Source organism: Castor canadensis, chromosome 1 (genome assembly GCF_047511655.1).
Source record: "Castor canadensis chromosome 1, mCasCan1.hap1v2, whole genome shotgun sequence".
Taxonomy (NCBI): domain Eukaryota; kingdom Metazoa; phylum Chordata; class Mammalia; order Rodentia; family Castoridae; genus Castor; species Castor canadensis.
The window spans coordinates 53,371,292-53,391,786 of NC_133386.1; the positions used below are offsets into that span (position 1 = coordinate 53,371,292).

The 20,495-nt window shown below is 40.3% G+C and overlaps 1 protein-coding gene across 1 annotated transcript in view; it reads right to left on the reverse strand.

Moving 5' to 3' along the window:
- Positions 1-20,495, reverse strand: part of LOC109694757 (uncharacterized) — a 191,067-nt gene that overhangs the window by 89,795 nt on the left and 80,777 nt on the right. The window contains exons 22-25 of the mRNA XM_074066695.1: positions 15,822-15,915; positions 15,021-15,158; positions 3,903-4,057; positions 1,237-1,348 (exon numbers count right to left, since the gene is read on the reverse strand). Of these exons, the coding sequence (XP_073922796.1) occupies positions 1,237-1,348; positions 3,903-4,057; positions 15,021-15,158; positions 15,822-15,915 (499 nt within the window). The remainder of the gene's footprint in view (positions 1-1,236; positions 1,349-3,902; positions 4,058-15,020; positions 15,159-15,821; positions 15,916-20,495) is intronic.

Below are 20,495 nucleotides of genomic sequence, written 5' to 3' on the forward strand. Positions count from 1 at the left end.
TGCCAAGGCCTGACCACTTTTTACCTGGACCATTTCTCTGGGTTGTGTTTGCAGAGAGCAATTGTGGGGGTGAAGTAATATTTCCATCTAGGAAAAATAGCATTTTTTTTTAGAAAAGATGTGGGTTCCCCATGTTTGGTGTTTTTCAACTGTGACACAAACCTGAAGCTCATATTGTCGACTTTGCTATGAGCAATACAGTTCTTTGTCTCCGACCTTGGAGTCTCATGTCTTCTGCCAGCCTCCATGGTGCAGTAAAGGATAACTCACTAATTTACAAGTAGACTAACTCCCAGACCCTGACAAAACTGAATATTATAGTACCTGAATGTCTTCTGATCTGGTGGGCGCTGGATAATCCTGAAGGGAGGTGATAAACTATTACACATTTCACTTGGTCAATTTTTTTTTTTAAAGAATGGCTTATTTGGGGGGAATTGATGTCCTTAGGCTCCATCATTACTCATCAGTAAATGGAAGATCTGGCTTCTACCATATCCCATTTATGGAACTGAATTAGGCAAATTTAAGTACTTCCTTTGCAGTTATAGACTTTGTTCAGGCAAAGCCTAAATGATGACAAATCTTGTTATTTTCCTTCCAAATAACTATACATTAGCAAAATGATTTTCTCATAAAAAATTAATGAATAGTGAAACAATATTCACAAAATTAAGCAATGATTTTAACTGATTTAAGATTTGAGTTGTAGATAGTATTTTTCAATTGATTAGGCAATATAAAAGCTCTTAAACCAGAACATGACAGCAGTGTCTGAAAAACCAAGATAAGAAGTGGCCAGATGCCCACCTTGCTAATCTTGCCTAAATCATCTGAGCATTCCTGTGGGTCACTTGGAATGGGCAAATATTCCAGTGCAGAAGCTAAAACTACTCTATTCAGAAAGTGACAAAATAAAATGTGGCCTTGAAAAACTTGTACATTAAAAAAAACCTGTAATCTGCTTGAACTGATTCTTTTCACTTCTTATTGGACTCCCTTATTCAGTCCTTGCTTTGTTTTTTGTTTTTGTGGTTCTGGGGACTGAATTCAGGGCTGCATGCTTGCTAGGCAGGCGCTCTACTACTTGAGCCATGCCCGTATCCCAGTTCTTTACAATGTATTTTCAATAGCTCTTTCAAACAGGTTGAAAGCAACAGATCCCAACTTCAGAATTTTTATTTCAAATGTAAAAGTGAACCAGAGCTTTGGGAAGCTCTCTCCATGCACACTCACAGGGATCTTCGTTCTGTCAGCCATGGTCTGTTTCCTGAGGAGGAAGGCATTCAGCATCATGTCCCGTAGCCCTGTCTTTTCTAGTTGAATAGACACAAAAGCCTCTGGAGCCCTGACAAGTGAAGAGAGACATGTGAGCTCAAGGTGGGAGGTAAATGGAAAGGAAACAGGAAGGCAAGCCATGTGCTAGCATTGCAACTGGACAGCAAGTGGCTCTGTCTCCAAGCTTCTCATCTGCTTCAAATGTGTCTGTTATTCACTGGGATGGTGGTGTGCTACCATGCTCCCTGTAGACCCCATCATGCCAAAAACAGTCCCTCCTCAGTCCCAAACACCAAAGCCCTACCCCAGTGCACCCTTCTGGCCTTAGCCACTGGGGTACCTGGACTGAAATGGCCTTCCAAGAGCCCTTTCTACTAGACCCACTGATCTTAAATCTTCTATCCTCACACTGGGAATGTGGACTGAAGGCTCTTGAATTCTGGCCATGTGTTAAATTAATGGCACTTGAGAGGTACAGTTGCTTTGCCTATTAGTATTTTTATTTTAAATTTGCCAGAATTAAATTAGAGTGTCTTTGGTATGCTCCCACTAAAATACTTAGAGTAATTGTGGAGAGCAGATTATGAAAAGCCTATGAGAACTGGACATAAGCAAGGTGAGATGCAGCTTAATTGCTTTTATCTGTAGGCTGAGATAGGCACAGCCCCAGCCACAAGCAGGGAAAAGCAGAACAGCTGCATCTCCTAAATTGTTTATGTTCTGAGAAGCAGGAACATAACAGGTTTCTCCTGTTACAATGTCATGCACCTCCCTGAGAACCACTGCTCCACTCTGTTAACCACTGGGTATAAGAGGCCCGATGAAGAAGAGCTTGAGACTTTTGCTTTTTGCCTTTGGCTTTTTTGGGCATTGGTTTTTGCTTTGGGACATGAGGCTTTTTGCCTTTGGCTTTTGTCTTTTGCTTTTGGCTTTTGGTGTGGAAAGCTTTTAGAAGGGAAAAGAATTACTGAAGGGAAATTACTGAAGGGAAAAGAATGGCTAAAGAGAGGTTGATAAAAAGTCTGCACCGAGAACTTTAGCATAGGCCTTAGAAAAACTAAGCCAAAGAAAGAACTTTACACATAGGCCTTAGAACAGCTAAGCTAAAGAAAAGCCAAAGGGAACATGGGCCAGTGCAAGATAGAGGATGGAGACTTTAAGAGTTATGCATATTCAGTTTTCTAGGCGTGGCTGTTGTTGCTTGCCAGTCTGAGCACCAAAGCTTTAAGAAAGCTAAAGAGAGAAGGGAAAGTGCAAGCCTGGGGGCAAAGACTTTAAGGGCGATTAAGCTAAAGATAAGCTAAGAGAAAACATGGAACAGAGCGAGCCTAAGGAAAGAGGTTTTAAGCAAGGTTTTAAAGAAGGCTTTAGAAGCAAGGTTTTAAAGAACTGTAAGGAGTAAGGCCTTAAAGAATAAAGATAGAGACAAGAAGCAATGAGTGTTGGGTATCTCCAGCTGAGCACCCAACATACCTGACCCCACTTTCTGTTTGTCTGTCTATCCTGTGTCTTTTCTGAATCTCCAGTTGCCCCTAGTTAAGCCCAGTTGGATTCAGTAATAACCAGGAGTGAGAGAGAAAGCTCGCTCCAACAAGGGAGGGAGCAAGAAAACAGTGCCCCCTCCAAGTAATCATAATTATTAGAGAATAAAAATATGTTTCTTTCCCTGTCATGGAGAAAAGAGATCAAGACATAACAGGGTGTCCCTGATTTATAGATCATATCTGTGAAGACCATGCATCTCTGATAACTTACTACCCTATTATTCTAAACAATGGTAAAAATCCTTGTTAGAATAGTGAACACAATACCGTCCTTCTAATTTTAGGATAAATACGGAAAGTTTGGAGCAGCTTAATTAATTTTTACTTGTAAACAAGAGTTTGAAGAATATACAGAGATAGAAGAAGGAAGGAAGAAATGGAAGAGAAAGGGAAAAGAGGAGAAAATAGGAGAGGAAAAGAGAACAGGGGATTGAAATTAGAGACGGTTGATTTCTTCATAGACTAGAGTGTATTTGGACTTGAGTCTTTTGGTGTTCATATAAGGTCTTCATATAAGAACACACCAAAGGAATGTGGATCAAAGTGGTACAGCACCTGCCTAGCAAGTATAAGGCACAGACACACATACATACACACACACACACACACACATACACACACACACACACACACACGTCAGTGAGAGCTTACACTCTGCAATCATATACATATACATACAAATATGTACATATATAAAATTGGGATGGGGGTGGTTCTGGGTTTGAACTCAGGGCCTTGTGCTTGCTAAGCAAATGTTCTGCCATTTGAGCCATGTCTCCAGCCTGTTCTCCTTTAGGTTATTAGCATCGTTTTTGATAGGGTGTTGTCTTTTGCCTTGGCCAGCCCGGACCACAATCCTCCGATCTATGGCTCTAGTATAGCTGGAACTATAGGCATATACCACTATGCCCAACTTATTTGTTGAGATGGGGTCTTGCTAACTTTTTCCTGGACAGGTAACCCTTCTCATCTCTGCCTCTTAGGTAGCTGGGATTACAGGTGTGAGCCCCTGACTGTCTTTTCAACTGCCTTAAAAGACACTTTGGTTATTTTATAGAATTCTCCCATTAGATACAGTACCTTTTTGTGGTCTGAAATCTTTCTGAAGGATGAGTAAGGGTGTCTGGGGCTTTGGGAGTTGGGGCTAACAGCAAGTTTTCTATGCCATTCATAGTTCTGGAATTTCTTCTTCTTGTTGGACTCATTTCATGATTCTTCAGATCTGAATTTATTTCCTAAAACATTTCAAACCATTGTGAATTCAATTTGTTGGATGTATAAGTCCTGTAATGCTGGCAGTAAAATCATCTCACAGTCACAACTGACCCCAAATACATGCAAAATACCTGAATGCCTGAGAGGTGAAGAATGGAAGGAAGAGAAGGGGAGGGAAAAAGAAGGGAAGAAAGGAAAAGAGATATCACTTTGTACAACAAAGAGGTGAGACACTAAGTACGGCTATTACTGGAATACAGTTAATTAAAGTGCTCTGAGAAAAACTCTCCATTCTACAAAGTGGCTAGGTAGAGTGCTCTGTGCAGAATGGCCTCCCAAGAAATGTTGCTGTGATTTCATAGCTATAAGATCTGGAAAACTCAAGGTGCCTAAGCAGATGGAGGTGGGCTATACATGCTGTCATGTGCAAAGCAATGCTGAAGAAGGGAAAAGGTGGTAAAGAGAGAGGACATAACAAGGAAGGAGGGGTGAGGGAGAGGGGAAGGAAGCTTGGGAAGAAAAATAGGAAATCTGTATCCTTCAATATTCTAACTCTATTCATCATGGAGTTGCTTGATGGATGGAAGTCTTTTATATTTTTCTATATTAAAAGTAAAAGGCTAAGTCTTCAGAGGAAAGTGCATTTTTTTTCAATTAAAGAAAAATTTACCCATCTCAAAATTCTTAAAGACACAAGGAGAATAAGGAGAGTGGGACAAAAAAGAAAAAAAATCAGAGCCGGGAGTGGTGATGCATGTAGGCAATCCCAGCACTAGGGAGGCAGAGGCAGGATGGTCATGAGTTTGAGACCAGCCTGGCTACATAGTGAGACTCTCTCTGAGTGAGACTCTCTCTGAGTGAGACTCTCTCTGAGTGAGATACTCTCTGAGTGAGACTCTCTGAGACTCTCTCTGAGTGAGACTCTCTTTGAATGAGACTCTCTCTGAGTGAGACTCTGAGTGAGACACTCTCTCAAAGAGCAAGCAAATAAACAAAAAATTCTAGGAAGAAAACTAAAGCTTCCAACTTTATGTTTTCTGAAGACCCTTGGGGTATCCCAATCTTCTGGAAATAGGAACATGTACCAGTTGAGGAGAGTGGGAGGTCTTATAAGGCCATGAGTGGGTGAGAGGGGAGTGGGTAAGAGGGGAGTGGGTGAGAGGGGAGGGAGTGCACACTCTGCATCAAATCCTGGTGGTGACCCTTAGTGGCTCATCTTATCTCTGTTCTTTATGCTTTTACAACCTGTTTCCTCACCTGGAACAAAACCCAGCTCATGGGGCTGTGAGAGGATCCATGACCTTGTGTGTTTCCCTGACAGCTTCCAGCCAGGCTGGACCCCAGAAGCTGGTGAATTAAAACATTTACTCTCTGATCCCCCTCACCAGCACGCTCAGTTCTCACCATGCCCAGCTTTCATTTCTATCCTCAATGGCTTCCTCTTTTCCAGACCCTTCCTACAAATGTGTCCACATTTGTTTTTATTCCTTAGTCCTCTCATTCCCTTCAGTTTCTTCCTCAGTTTTGACCTAACTTCTTAAAGAACTGCTAAGGACAGAACGTTGGTGCCCCTCCTTACGTTGAAGTTTAATCCCTAACTTCAAGATAGGGCCCTTTGGAGGTGACAAAGGTTAAATGGGGTCATAAGGGTAGGGCCATAATCCAAGCGGGTTTATGCCCATATAAGAAGAGAAAGAGACAGCCGAGTTCTCCCTCAATTGCTTCTCCTCACCACTTCTGTGAGGACACAGTCGAAGACCCCCATCTATGGGCTAGGAAGAGAGCCCTCACCAAAGACTGACCATGGTGGCCCCTTGATCTCAGACTTCCAGCCTCTACAACTGTGAGAAGATAAATTTCTATTATTTAAGCTATCTAGTCTGCAGTATTCTGTTGTGGCAGTCCTAGTAAACTAATGAAAGAGCAATAATTATTCCTTCTATAGTCCTATCAGCCTCTTCCTCTTTAACTGTAACACTGCATGTGAATAATAAAACAATAAAAAAAAACTGTAACACTGTAGCTTTCACTCCCACCTTATCAGCAATGGACTTTTGTGAGTGTCCGATAACTTCATTTTAGTCCTAACCATCTGGTTTTCTACTCTGCATTCAAATGCATCAAATTCTTTCTTATTCCTTTACAAAATAATAGCTATGTTGAAGAATAAATGACATCTAATAAACATCATACATTTAAAGTGTAAAATTAGGTAAGTTTTGACATAGGTATCTAACTGTGAAACCATCACCACAATCAAACTCATTCCCTCCCCACCCCCTTCCTCAGGCAATCGCTGCTCTGCCTTCTACATCTATAGATTAGAAGGAATTTCCTAGAATTGTTCACAAATGGAGTCATGCAGTATGTGCTCTTTTTTGACTGGATTCATATCCCCTTTGTGGGTAGCAATCATTTATTTCTTTGTATCACTGAGTCATAGTCCATTGTGTAGATACATCACAATTTGTTCATCCATTCACCTGTTGTTGACATTTGGATTCTTTCCAGTTCTTGGCTATTAGGAATACAGCTGCATGAACATTTGTATATAATTTTTTTGTATGGACATGTGCTTTAATTTCTGTTGGTTAAGTACCTAACAGTGAATGTCTGAATCATAAGATAAGTGTATGTTTAACTTTTTAAAGAAATTGCCGTCCCAGGATTCCAAGATGGTGGCTAGAGGGAAGAAGCAGAAAGCGAGCCTCCTAAAGTGAAATCTTGGAGAGACGCTGGAGACACACTTTGCAGGCAAGGCCACTGAGAAGAGGCAAAACTTTGATCCCTGCACACCTCCAGCCTGCGCAGAGCATCTCCACTTCACGTTGAACGGAGAAACCAGGAGGGCCCCCGGGCCGCCAGACACCCGCACCCAGACAGCTTGGGAAGACAGAGACCACAAGGTGAGCTAAGTGGTACGTGGTACTCCCACAGACAACCCAGGGCCAGATCGGCATAGCCCCCGGACAGACTGACCCCCACCCAGGGAAAAAAAGAGAAACTGAGTAATAAGCAATAAGAACAATAAAGACACATAGCAAAGAGGGTGGGGGGCACTGAGCACCGAAGGTGGGGGAGGGGAATCCCTTGCAGAACTGTAAATAAACAAACCAGGCCTGGCCAGAGAGGGCGGGAGCAGTGGCACGCACCCAGCAACCAGGAGCGGGAAATCATGTAAAAGTGGTGGTGGGAGGAAAACTCCACAGGAGAGGGGGGAAGACCCACTTCCCACATGAGCTGTAAACAAACACACCAGCCAGCAGGAGCAGCAGCACATGCCCAGCACTCAGGAGTGGGAAAGCTTGTAAAAGTGGCGGTGGGAGGAAAACTCCACAGGAAAGGGGGGAAGACCCACTTCCCACGTGAGCTGTAAACAAACATGCAGGCCAGAGAAATAGGGTGCAGTGTCACCTCCCCCAGTGTGCTTGGAAAGGGGAAAGCTTGTAGCAGTGGCTCACGCACAGAACTCTGAGTAAACAAAGCCTGCAAGGCCAGGTGAGTGTTAAACTCACTCTAGAGATCTGCATAAATAATGCCTCCAGCAACAGCAGGCTGACAGCAGCGGGCAGGCAAGCCACAGCCGCAGATACCATTCACAGACCTGTCTCCAGACTCTTTTTTATCTCCCTACCTTTGATAAGAAAACAACCAAACTACACCTGCATGCTGAAAAACTTACTGAAATTGTATTGCATTTGAACTTGGGACACTTTGTGGGTTTTTTTGTTTTGTTTTATTTTGTGCAGTTTTGTTCTATTTTAATTCTTCACCTTTGAGGAGACAACTACAGAATAATATCTGAGGCATTATCTCCAGGATTGGAGGCTGAGGGACAAACACCAAAATTATTAAGACTGAAACTTCATTGAATTTGAACTTGGAGATTTTTATTTATTTATTTTTATTTTATTTTATTTTATTTTATATATATATTTTTTCATTTACTTATTTTTAATTTTTATTCTTATTTTTATTCTTTTTATTTTTTATTTTCAATCCTCTTTCTGTCTCTCAAATGCCTTTTCAGCATACGGTTGATTAGTACACTGTCTCTCCCTGTTTATATTTTTGAAACTTTTTTTGTTTGTTTCTTTGTTTTGTTATTTTTTCTACTTGTTTATTTGTTTTTCCCTTTTCCTTTAACTTCTTTGCTTTCCACCCCTCTCACCCTTCCATTCTAAATATCACTAGTGCTATTATTACAAGCAGGAAAATACTTAATTTCACACAGTACAGGGACAATAACAACACCAAGGGAAATGACAGGAAAAACAGGGAAACCAGTTTCCCCACAGCAAAAAATTAGTACAGGAACCAGAGGGAAATGAAGAAAACAGATACTCAGATCCAGACTCCAACAAAATAAAGATAAACTATGCCAGAGAATCCAATGAAGCCCACAAGAATAATCTAAAAGAAGAAATACTACAGGTACTCAATGAGAATTTTATAGAGACAATACTGGATATGGTCAACCAAAAGGTACAGGAGACACTCAAGAAATTCCAAGACAACAAAAATAAAGAATTTGAAAAAGCAAAAGAAGAAATAAAGGAAACCATAGAAGCACTGTATAAACACCAAAGTGAAACAGAGAACATGATTAATAGAGATAAATGAATTCAGGACAAAAATAGACAACACTAAAGAGGAAACCACCCAGGATATGGAAAACCTCAGAAAAAAGAACGAAACTGAATTGCAAAACAAAATGGAAAGCCAATCCACAGAACAGAACAAACAGAAGACAGAATCTCAGAACTCAAAGATGAAATGGTAATTAAAGGAAAAACTGAAGAACTATTAAACAACCCAAGACCTGTGAAAAGAAAATGCAAGAACTCACTGACTCCATCAAAAGACCAAACTTGAGAATCATGTGCATTGAAGAAGAAGAGGTGCAAGCAAAGGGAATGTGTAATATATTCAACAAAATAATTTCAGAAAATTTCCCAAATCTAGAGAAAGATATTCCCATACAGATGCAAGAGGCCTCCAGAACACCAAACAGACCAGATCAAAATAGAACTACCCCACAACATATCATCATTAAAACAACAAGTTCAGAAACTAAGGAAAGAATATTGAAGGCTGTAAGAGAGAAAAAACAAGTAACATACAAAGGTAAATCCATCAAAATCACAGCAGACTTCTCAACAGAAACATAAAAAGCAAGAAGAGCGTGGGGTGAGATCTTCTGGGCATTAAATGAAAATAACTTCAACCCCAGGATACTCTACCCAGCAAAACTATCATTCAAAATAGATGGAGCAATAAAAGTCTTCCGTGATAAGCAGAAACTAAAACAATATGTGACACAAAGCCACCACTACAAAGGATTCTTCAAGGGATTCTGCACACAGAAAGTGAAACCCAACATAACCATGAAAGGACAGGCAGCACCAACCACAGGAAAAGAAAAAGCAAGACAGTAGAGAGTAACCTCAACTTAGGTACACACAATCAAACCTTCAAACAGCTAAGACAACTAAATGACAGGAATCACCACATACCTATCAGTAGTGACACTTAATGTTAATGGACTTAATTCACCCATCAAAAGGCACCGTTTCATGAAATGGATTAAAAAGGAAGATCTGACAATTTGTTGCTTACAGGAGACAGCAGAAATAAGCATAGGCTTAGGATGAAAGGCTGGAAGAAGATTTACCAAGCCAATAGTCCCCGAAAACAGGCAGGAGTAGCAATACTTATCTCTGACAAGTACTTCAAACCTACATTGATCAAACGAGATAAAGAAGGGCATTCCACACTAATAAAAGGGGAAATAGACCAAAAAGAAATAATAATCATCAACCTATATGCACCCAATGTCAACGCACCCACTTTCATCAAACATACCCTGAAAAACCTAAAAACATATATTAACTCAAACACAGTGGTTGTGGGAGACTTTAACACCCCATTATCATCAATAGATAGGTCATCCAAACAAAAAATCAATAAAGAAATTCAAGATCTAAAATATACAATAGATCAAATGGACCTACTTGATGTCTACAGAACATTTCATGCAACTTCTACACAATATGCATTCTTCTCAGCATCCCACGGAACCTTCTCCAAAATAGATCATATCCTGGGGCACAAAGCAAGCCTCAGCAAATATAAGAAAACAGAAATTATACCGTGCATACTATCTGATCACAATGCAATAAAACTAGAACTCAAAAACAAAAGTAAAGAAAAAAACATGGAAACAGCTGAAAACTGAATAACTCATTACTTAATAAACAATGGGTCATTGATGAAATAAAAGAGGAAATTAAAAAGTTCCTGGAAGTCAATGAAAATGAAAACACAACCTACTGGAACCTATGGGACACAGCATAGGCAGTCCTGAGAGGAAAGTTTATAGCCATGAGTGCATATGTTAAGAAGACTGAAAGAATGCAAATCAATGACCTAATGATACATCTCAAACTCCTAGAAAAATAAGAACAAGCAAATCCCAAAACAAATAGGAGAGAAATAATAAAAATAAGAGCTGAAATCAATGAAATAGAAACCAAAAAAAAAAAATACAAAAAATTAATGAAACAAAAAGTTGGTTCTTTGAAAAAATAAACAAGATCAACAGACCCCTGGCAAACCTAACTAAAATGAGGAGAGAAAAAACCCAAATTAGTAGAATCAGGAATGCAAAAGGGGAGATATCAAAAACACCATGGAAGTCCAGGAAATCATCAGAGACTACTTCAAGAACCTATATTCAAATAAATTTGAAAATCTTAAAGAAATGGACAGATTTCTAGATACATATGATCATCCAAAACTGAACCAAGAGGAAATTAATCATCTGAATAGATCTATAACACAAAATGAAATTGAAGCAGCAATCAAGAGTCTCCCCAAAAAGAAAAGTCCAGGACCTGATGGATTCTCTGCTGAATTCTATCAGACCTTTAAAGAAGAACTGATACCAACCCTCCTTAAACTGTTCCATGAAATAAAAAGGGAAGGAAAACTGCCTAACACATTTTATGAAGCCAGTATTACACTTATCCCAAAACAAGGCAAAGACACCTCCAAAAAGGAGAACTATAGGCTCATCTCCTTAATGAACATTGATGCAAAAATCCTCAACAAAATAATGGCAAACCGAATTCAACAACACATCAAAAAGATTATTCACCACGACCAAGTAGGCTTCATCCCAGGAATGCAGGGGTGGTTCAACATACGAAAATCAATAAATGTAATAAATCACATTAACAGAAGCAAAGACAAAAACCACTTGATCATCACAATAGATGCAGAAAAAGCCTTTGATAAGGTCCAACACCATTTCATGATAAAAGCTGTAAGAAAACTAGGAACAGAAGGACAGTACCTCAACATTATAAAAGCTATATATGACAAACCTACAGCCAGCATTATACTTAATGGAGAAAAACTGAAACCATTCCCTCTTAAATCAGGAACCAGACAAGGATGCCCACCATCTCCACTCCTATTCAACATAGTACTAGAATTCCTAGCCAGAGCAATTAGGCAAGAAGAAGGAACAAAAGGAATACAAATAGGTAAAGAAACTGTCAAAATATCCCTATTTGCAGATGACATGATCTTATACCTTAAAGACCCAAAAAAACTCTACTCAGAAGCTTCTAGACATCATCAATAGCTACAGCAAGGTAGCAGGATACAAAATCAACATAGAAAAATCATTAGCATTTCTATACACTAACAATGAGCAAACGGAAAAAGAATGTACGAAAACAATTCCATTTACAATAGCCTCAAAAAAAATCAAATACCTAGGTGTAAACCTAACAAAAGATGTGAAAGACCTCTACAAGGAAAACTACAAATTTCTGAAGAAAGAGATTGAGGAAGACTATAGAAAGTAGAGAGATCTCCCATGCTCATGGATTGGTAGAATCAGCATAGTAAAAATGTCTATACTCCCAAAAGTAATCTACATGTTTAATGCAATTCCCATCAAAATTCCAATGACAGTCGTTAAAGAGATTGAAAAATCTACCATTAAATTTACATGGAAACACAAGAGGCCACGAAATCCAAGGCAATACTCAGTCAAAAGAACAATGCTGGAGGTTATCATGATACCTGACTTCAAACTATATTACAAAGCGGTAACAATAAAAACATCATGGTACTGGCACAAAAACAGACATGAACACCAGTGGAACAGAATAGAGGACCCAGATATGAAGCCACACAACTATAACCAACTTGTCTTTGACAAAGGCACTGAAAATATACGATGGAGAAAAAGCAGCCTCTTCAACAAAAACTGCTGGGAAAACTGGTTAGCAGTCTGCAAAAAACATAAACTAGATCCATGTATATCACCTGTACCAATATTAACTCAAAATGCATCAAGGATCTTAATATCAGACCACAACCTCTAAAGTTGATACAGGAAAGAGTAGGAAATACTCTGGAGTTAGTAGGTATAGGTAAGAACTTTCTCAGTGGAACCCCAGCAGCACAGCAACTAAGAGATAGCATAGATAAATGGGACTCCATAAAACTAAAAAGCTTCTGTTCATCAGAAGAAATGGTCTCTAAACTGAAGAGAACACCCACAGAGTGGGAGAAAATATTTGCCAGCTACACATCAGACAAAGGACTGATAACCAGAATATATAGGGAACTCTAAAAACTACATTCTCCCAAAACTAATGAACCAATAAAGAAATGGGCAAGTGAACTAAACAGAACCTTCTTAAAAGAAGAAATTCAAATGGCCAAAAAACATGAAAAAATGCTCACCATCTCTAGCAATAAAGGAAATGCAAATTAAAACCACACTAAGATTCCACCTCACCCCTGTTAGAATAGCCATCATTAGCAACACCACCACCAACAGGTGTTGGCGAGGATGTGGGAAAAAAGGAATCCTCTTACACTGCTGGTGGGAATGTAAACTAGTACAATCACTCTGGAAAAAAATTTGGAGGCTAGTTAAAAAGTAAACATTGATCTACCATTTAATCTAGCAATAGCACTCTTGGGGATATACCCAAAAGACTGTGACACAGGTTACTCTAGTGGTTCCTGCACACCCATGTTTATTGCAGCACTATTCACAATAGCCAAGTTATGGAAACAGCCAAGATGCCCCACCACTGATGAATGGATCAAGAAAATGTGGTATCTACACAGAATGGAATTTTATGCAGCCATGAAGAAGAATGAAATGTTATCATTCGCTGGTAAATGGATGGAATTGGAGAACATCATTCTGAGTGAGGTTAGCCTGGCCCAAAAGACCAAAAATCATATGTTCTCCCTCATATGTGGACATTAGATCAAGGGTAAACACAACAAGGGGATTGGACTTTGAGCACATGATAAAAGCGAGAGCACACAAGGGAGGGGTGAGGATACGTAAGACACCTAGCATTTGTTGCCCTCAATGCAGAGAAACTAAAGCAGATACCTTAAAAGCAACTGAGGCCAATAGGAGTAGGGGACTAGGAACTAGATAAAAGGTGAGATCAAAATGAATTAACCTAAAAGGTAACACATATGCACAGGAAATTAGTATGAGTCAACTCCCTATATAGCTATCCTTATCTCAACCAGCAAAAACCTTTGGTCCTTCCTATTATTGCTTATACTCTCTCTTCAACAAAATTAGAGATAAGGGTAAAATAGTTTCTGCTGGGTATTGAGGGGGTGGGGAGAGAGGGAGGGGGCGGAGTGGGTGGTAAGGGAGGGGGTGGGGGCAGGAGGGAGAAATGACCCAAGCATTGTATGCACATATGAATAATAAATAAATAAATAAATAAATAAATAAAAGAAATTGCCAAACCATTTTCCAAGGTTCTGGAAAGTGTCCCAGAATTGAGTGTGGTGATACACACTTGTAATCCTGGTACTTAGGAGGCTGAGGCAGCAGGAACATGAGTTTCAGTCCAGCCTGGGCTACACAGTGACACTCTGTCAGAATTAAAACAGAAAAAAGCAGTCTAGATCCTCCATATCATTGTGAACCCTTGAGATGGTCAGTCTTAAAGTTCAACATTCTGATAGGTGTGGTGTGGTTTTTCAGTGTGGTTTCAGTGTGCATTTCTCTAATGACTAATGGTGTTGAGCATTTTTTCACATGTGTATTTGTCACCTGTACCTCTTCAGGGATTTGTTCCTTCTTGAAATACTCCCTTTGGCTTTGGTGGCAGTGCACACTTTTGTGCTCTCTCTCTCCTTCTCCTTTCCTTCCTTATGTCTGCTTTCATTGTCTCCATCATTTATTCCTCCTTATTTTGCCATCAGCTCCCTTCTTGTTCCACACTTGTAAGAGAATGTCCCCAAATACATAGGGACAAAGATCCCACACTCGGGACCCTTCTAGACCTCACCCAATGTATCTCTTTATCTGTGCTTACTTATATTCTTAAAACACCATTATAATAAACCAGTAAAAATGAACAGAGTATTTCTCTGAGCTGCTCAAGCAAATTAATTGAACCTGAGGAAGAGGTCATGGTAACCCCAATTTGTAACCAGTCAGTCAGAAGTTCTAGAGGCCCAGATTGGGCAACTAGATCTGAAGTGGAAGCTGTCTTGGGAGTAAATCTCATCCAGTGGGCTCTGATGCTATCTCTAGGTAGATGGTGTCAGAATTGACCTGAATTAGAGCGTGTCCAGAATTAACTATTTGCTTGCTGTAGGGAGAGAAATTTCTACACGTTTTGGGGTCACAGAAGTGATTAGTGTTGTGACTGCATAGTGTAAGAAACTGAGTCTAAGTTTTTGTTCCTACACAAATAGGAAAGAGGAAAAATGGGAATGGGGAGAGAAGAAGGCAGGGAAGGGGGGAGAAAGGGACGAAGGAAGAAAAGGAGGAGGGAGGAAGTAAAGAGAATGAAGGAAGGAAGGAAGAGACAAAAGAGGGGGGAGGAAGGGAGGAAGGGAGGCAGGGAAGTAGAAGCCTGACATTAGCTGAGGGTAGTAACAGCATGCTTTTACATTCTACAGGCTGACCTTGACATCAGCAGGACAGCCCACTTGATGGGGGTGATAGAAGGATGCCTGTTGAACAGCCACCATCAAAGCATTTTTCTGAGCAGCTTGGCATGCAAGGGTCACTTGCAAATTTTCCACTCCTGAATGGAATAAGAGCTAAAAGAAGAAATGTGAAAGTCATTAGGAATTGCTCCCATAAAGAAAGAAGTGAAGTTGAAGGTTGAGATCATCACTTTTCCAAAATGTGAATACGTATATAAATTTACTTCAGGATGACTTGGGGTCCTTGCTACTCAGCCGTTAACATTACCTTATGGTCTTTCCAAAAGCAGCTTTTCATTCTAGGAAGGCAGCCTCTAGGACTGATTTGCTCTGTAGCTGGACACCATGAGGTTTCCCCAGTGATCAGGGAGGATGGGTGGGCTCTGATACACTACCAGGACCCAGTGGCAGGCTCTCATAAGCCAAGATTAGAACAATGTCTTTAAAAAAATACATATATAGAAGCAAAGAAGTCAAAGTGGCAGGGGAAAAAGAAGTACCAATAAGTGTATATTTTAAAAACCTGATGCAAAATTGTTTCTTACTCACATCTAACAGAAGTTATTATATGTGGTTTTTGCAGTCTCCCATGGCTCAAGTCAAGCCAATGTGTACACCAGTAAGGTAAGGCCATCATTTTTACCAAAGAAGGAAAGCTTTTCTTATAGATGGAAGCCAAATGTATATAAGTTAAATATTGATTTATTAAGAACATGTGGGCAAGTAACTTTATTTTACTTTAGCTTCTTTTTAAAAAAAATAAATGAAATAATTTACCTTAAGGATGGCTTCTTTTGTATAAAAGCTAAATTTGCCAACTTGGTTGTCATCCAGCTCAGAGATGGCTAAGACAAGAGTAGTAGGAGAATACCTGCAAGAAGAAGTATGACACTGGTTTAATGTGACATGCTGCCAATCAAGAGATGCCCATTCTATATTTTTTTTCAAAACTAGGGATTGAATCCAGGGCCTTGTGCATGCTAGGCATGTTCTCTACCACTGAGCTTTACCCTGACACCTTTTCTTATTTTATTTCGAGATAGGATCTCACTAAATTGCCTAGGCTGACCTCGAACCTGAGATCCTCCTGTCTTAGTCTCCAGAGTAGCTGGGATTACAGGCATGTCCTCACAGCTAAGAGATGCCCATTGTTTTTTTTTTTAATTTTTATTTTATTCATATGTGCATACAATGTTTGGGTCATTTCTCTCTCTTCCCCCTACCCCCTCCCTTACCCCCCTGCCCCCTCCCTCTCCCCCCTTATCCCCTCGCTACCTGGCAGAAACTATTTTGCCCTTATTTCTAATTTTGTTGAAGAGACAGTATAAGTAATAATAGGAAGGACCAAAGGTTTTTGCTAGTTGAGATAAGGATAGCTATACAAGGAGTTGACTCGCACTGATTTCCTGTGCATGTGTGTTACCCTCCAAGTCAATTCCTCTCGAACTAACCTTTTCTCTAGTTTCTGATCCCCCCCCCCTCCTATTGGCTTCAGTTGCTTTAAAGTATCTGCTTTAATTTCTCTGCATTGAGGGCAACAAATGCTATCCAGTTTTTTAGGTGTCTTACCTATCCTCACCCCTCCCTTGTGTGCTCTTGTTTTATCATGTGATCAAAGTCCAATCCCCTTGTTGTGTTTGCCCTTGAGTTAATGTCCACATATGAGGGAGAACATACGATTTTTGGTCCTTTGGGCCAGGCTAACCTCACTCAGAATGATGTTCTCCAATTCCATCCATTTACCAGCAAATGATAACATTTCGTTCTTCTTCATGGCTGCATAAAATTCATTCTGTATAGATACCACATTTTCTTAAACAGCATCTTGGCTGTTTCCATAACTTGGCTATTGTGAATAGTGCCGCAATAAACATGGGTGTGCAGGTGCCTCTGGAGTAACCTGTGTCACAGTCTTTTGGGTATATCCCCAAGAGTGGGATTGCTGGATCAAATGGTAGATCAATGTTTAGCTTTTTAAGTAGCCTCCAAATTTTTTTCCGGAGTGGTTGTACTAGTCTACATTCCCACCAGCAGTGTAAGAGGGTTCCTTTTTCCCCGCATCCTCGCCAACACCTGTTGGTGGTGGTGTTGCTGATGATGGCTATTCTAACAGGGGTGAGGTGGAATCTTAGTGTGGTTTTAATTTGCATTTCCTTTATTGCTAGAGATAGTGAGCATTTTTTCATGTGTTTTTTGGCCATTTGAATTTCTTCTTTTGAGAAAGTTCTGTTTAGTTCACTTGCCCATTTCTTTATTGGTTCATTAGTTTTGGGAGAATTTAGTTTTTTAAGTTCCCTATATATTCTGGTTATCAGTCCTTTGTCCGATGTGTAGCTGGCAAATATTTTCTCCCACTCTGTGGGTGTTCTCTTCAGTTTAGAGACCATTTCTTCGGATGAGCAGAAGCTTTTTAGTTTTATGAAGTCCCATTTATCTATGCTATCTCTTAGTTGCTGTGCTGCTGGCGTTCCGTTGAGAAAGTTCTTACCTATACCTACTAACTCCAGAGTATTTCCTACTCTTTCCTGTATCAACTTTAGAGTTTGGGGTCTGATATTAAGATCCTTCATCCATTTTGAGTTAATATTGGTACAGGTGATATACATGGATCTAGTTTCAGTTTTTTGCAGACTGCTAACCAGTTTTCCCAGCAGTTTTTGTTGAAGAGGCTGTCTTTTCTCCATCATATATTTTTAGCTCCTTTGTCAAAGACAAGTTGGTTATAGTTGTGTGGCTTCATATCTGGGTCCTCTATTCTGTTCCACTGGTGGTCATGTCTGTTTTTGTGCCAGAACCATGCTGTTTTTATTGTTATTGCTTTGTAATATAGTTTAAAGTCAGGTATTGTGATACCTCCTGCATTGTTCTTTTGACTGAGTATTGCCTTGGCTACTCATGGCCTCTTGTGTTTCCATATAAATTTAATGGTAGATTTTTCAATCTCTTTAATGAATGTCATTGGAATTTTGATGGGAATTGCATTAAACATGTAGATTACTTTTGGGGAGAGATGCCCATTGTGATGGAGCGGAAAGACATGTGGCCAGATCTGAAACATCAATAGTGATAGCAAGTATATGATTTTTATTTATTTATTGTACTGGAGTTTGAACTCAGAGCCAAACTTCCATTTGAGCCAGGCCTCCAGTGCACAACTGCAAGTTTTATTTCAAACCATATTTCAACCTAAAACTGGAAGGCTCTGGGGTCTTTTCACTCCTCACTGGACTTGATCTCTGTTGTTTTGGTTGTGGTGACCACTTCATACTGTTTAAATTCTGTCTCTTGATCCACTCCTGTTTTCTTCTTGCCTTCTTGTTCATACCTGTTGAGGATGCACTGACTCCCTCCTTTCAACCCCCCCTAAATCTTGTCTAATTCTTGCTCTCTTTGTGGTTCTAACAATCATCCAAACATTCTTTGCAGCCAGGGTTTCACCTTGGGAAACAGCTCTTTGTCCATAACTGACATTTTGCCCAGGTATTGTTTTTCTTCATCTGTAAATGGGGATCTTACCCATCATAGGACTATGGTAAATATAAAGTAGATAATATGCACGGATGTGATTTTTTTAAATGTAAGTCACTAAACTCATTTTTGAGATATGTTGTTGTTACAGTGGCCCTCCAAAGTGACAACTTTAGGGAATTAACACACATAAAATAAATACCAGACCAGTTCAAAACACAAGTTGTCTAGATCCCTGGGTAATTTGGAAGATCCTCTCGTCTTGTAGCATCTTGGGGAGGACCAATAACCATTTGACCAGACCACAGAGCATCTGGGCAGTTTGTGCTGATTGGTGGATTCTGGCTGAACAAGGATGTATCTTATTTTCATAGCAGTATAAAATCCTGGCTCTAGCAGGAGGCCCTTGAAGATCTGGAATATAGCTTGGCTCCAGACTTTTTCTGCCAGTTGGAGAACTAGCCTCACATGAGGCCCAATCAAACTTCTGTAACACATCTCTGCATTCTTATAGTGAATCTCTTTTTTGTTTAGCTTTTGTAACACATCTCTGCATTCTTATAGTGAATCTCTTTTTTGTTTAGCTAGTGTGACAGGATAGAGTAGGGGACTGTTTGCCTCTAGGGAATTATTTAGCAATGTCTAGAGACCCCTTTAATTGTCAGAAACAGCAGGGGTGGCAGTATTGGGGACGATAGAGTTTGTGCATGGGGGTACTACTGGCATCTGGTGGGTAGAAGTCAGAAATGCTGTTAAGCAACCCAAGACCCACAGGACAGTTGCCCTCCCCACCCCCAACAAAGACTAGTACAGCCCCACATTTGCATAGTGCCAAGGTTGAGGAATCTGAGGATACTTCATTCTATCATCCTTATGAGATGGGATGGGCAGGCAGGCAGAAAAAAAGGGAACAACAAAGAAAAAGGAGCCAAAGAACAGCTGCAGCACCCTATTTGGCTACATCTTGCCAAACATCCTGCTCCACCACTGTCCTGGAGGAATGGTTGACCACGATTGAGGCTACTTCCTGGTTGACCACGATTGGGGCTACTTCCTGGTATAGTGGCCCCCAAAAAAGTCCTCCAGTAGGGACTTTCCTCACCCAGAAGGTTAGCCAGAGGCCTCATCTACATCTAATTATAGTTGTGGCTCCATGCATCTACCTTCCCTCAAATTGCTGTACTGGCTGTAAGGACACCTAAGGTAAAACCACTCCCACCCTCCAGTTCTTGGAAAAGCCTTCCCATTTCCTGGAGAACTCCATGATTATGCACATATCCTTAGCATAATATTTAAACCCTATCCATAGAATTGCCTAAGACCTGGCAACTCAATGTATTTGCTTGGTCAAGCTGCTTGCCGTCAGTTTTTTGAGGGAGTACTTTTGCTTTGCACTTGCTTTTGCTTCAATAAGTCTTCTTCTTACAGGGCATCATGGCCCAAGCCTGTAATTCTAGCTACTTGGGAGGTGGCAATCAGGAAGACTGCAGTTCCAAGCCAGCCTGGGCAAAAAAGTTTGCAAGACCTGCATCTCAACCAACATAAGCTGAGCATAGAGGCACAAATCTGTTGTCTCAACTATTTGGGGAAGCACAAATAGGAGGATCTGGGTCTAGGAAGACTGCAAGATAGGGTGTGTTTTATGCCAACATAAGTAGGGGCTGGAGGTGCGGCTCAAGTGGTAGAGCATCTGCCTAGCAAGTGTTAGTACCTGAGGTCAACAACCTGTACTGCCAAAAAAAAAAAAAAAAAAAAAACTTGCTCTCTTAAAGCTCCTCTGTGCATCAGTCCCTGAATTCTTTCTTCTGTTATACCAAGAACCTTCATTCATCTCCAGTGACACTGCCCCTTTCATTCCAGCCCAAGCTAGGAGGATCCTTTAGCATATTAACACATCAGAGTTGTAATCTACATTAGCTAAACAAAGGGGACTTTCCTTCCTTGAAGTTAACCTTTGCCATCCTTGGGATGGAACCAGTACCA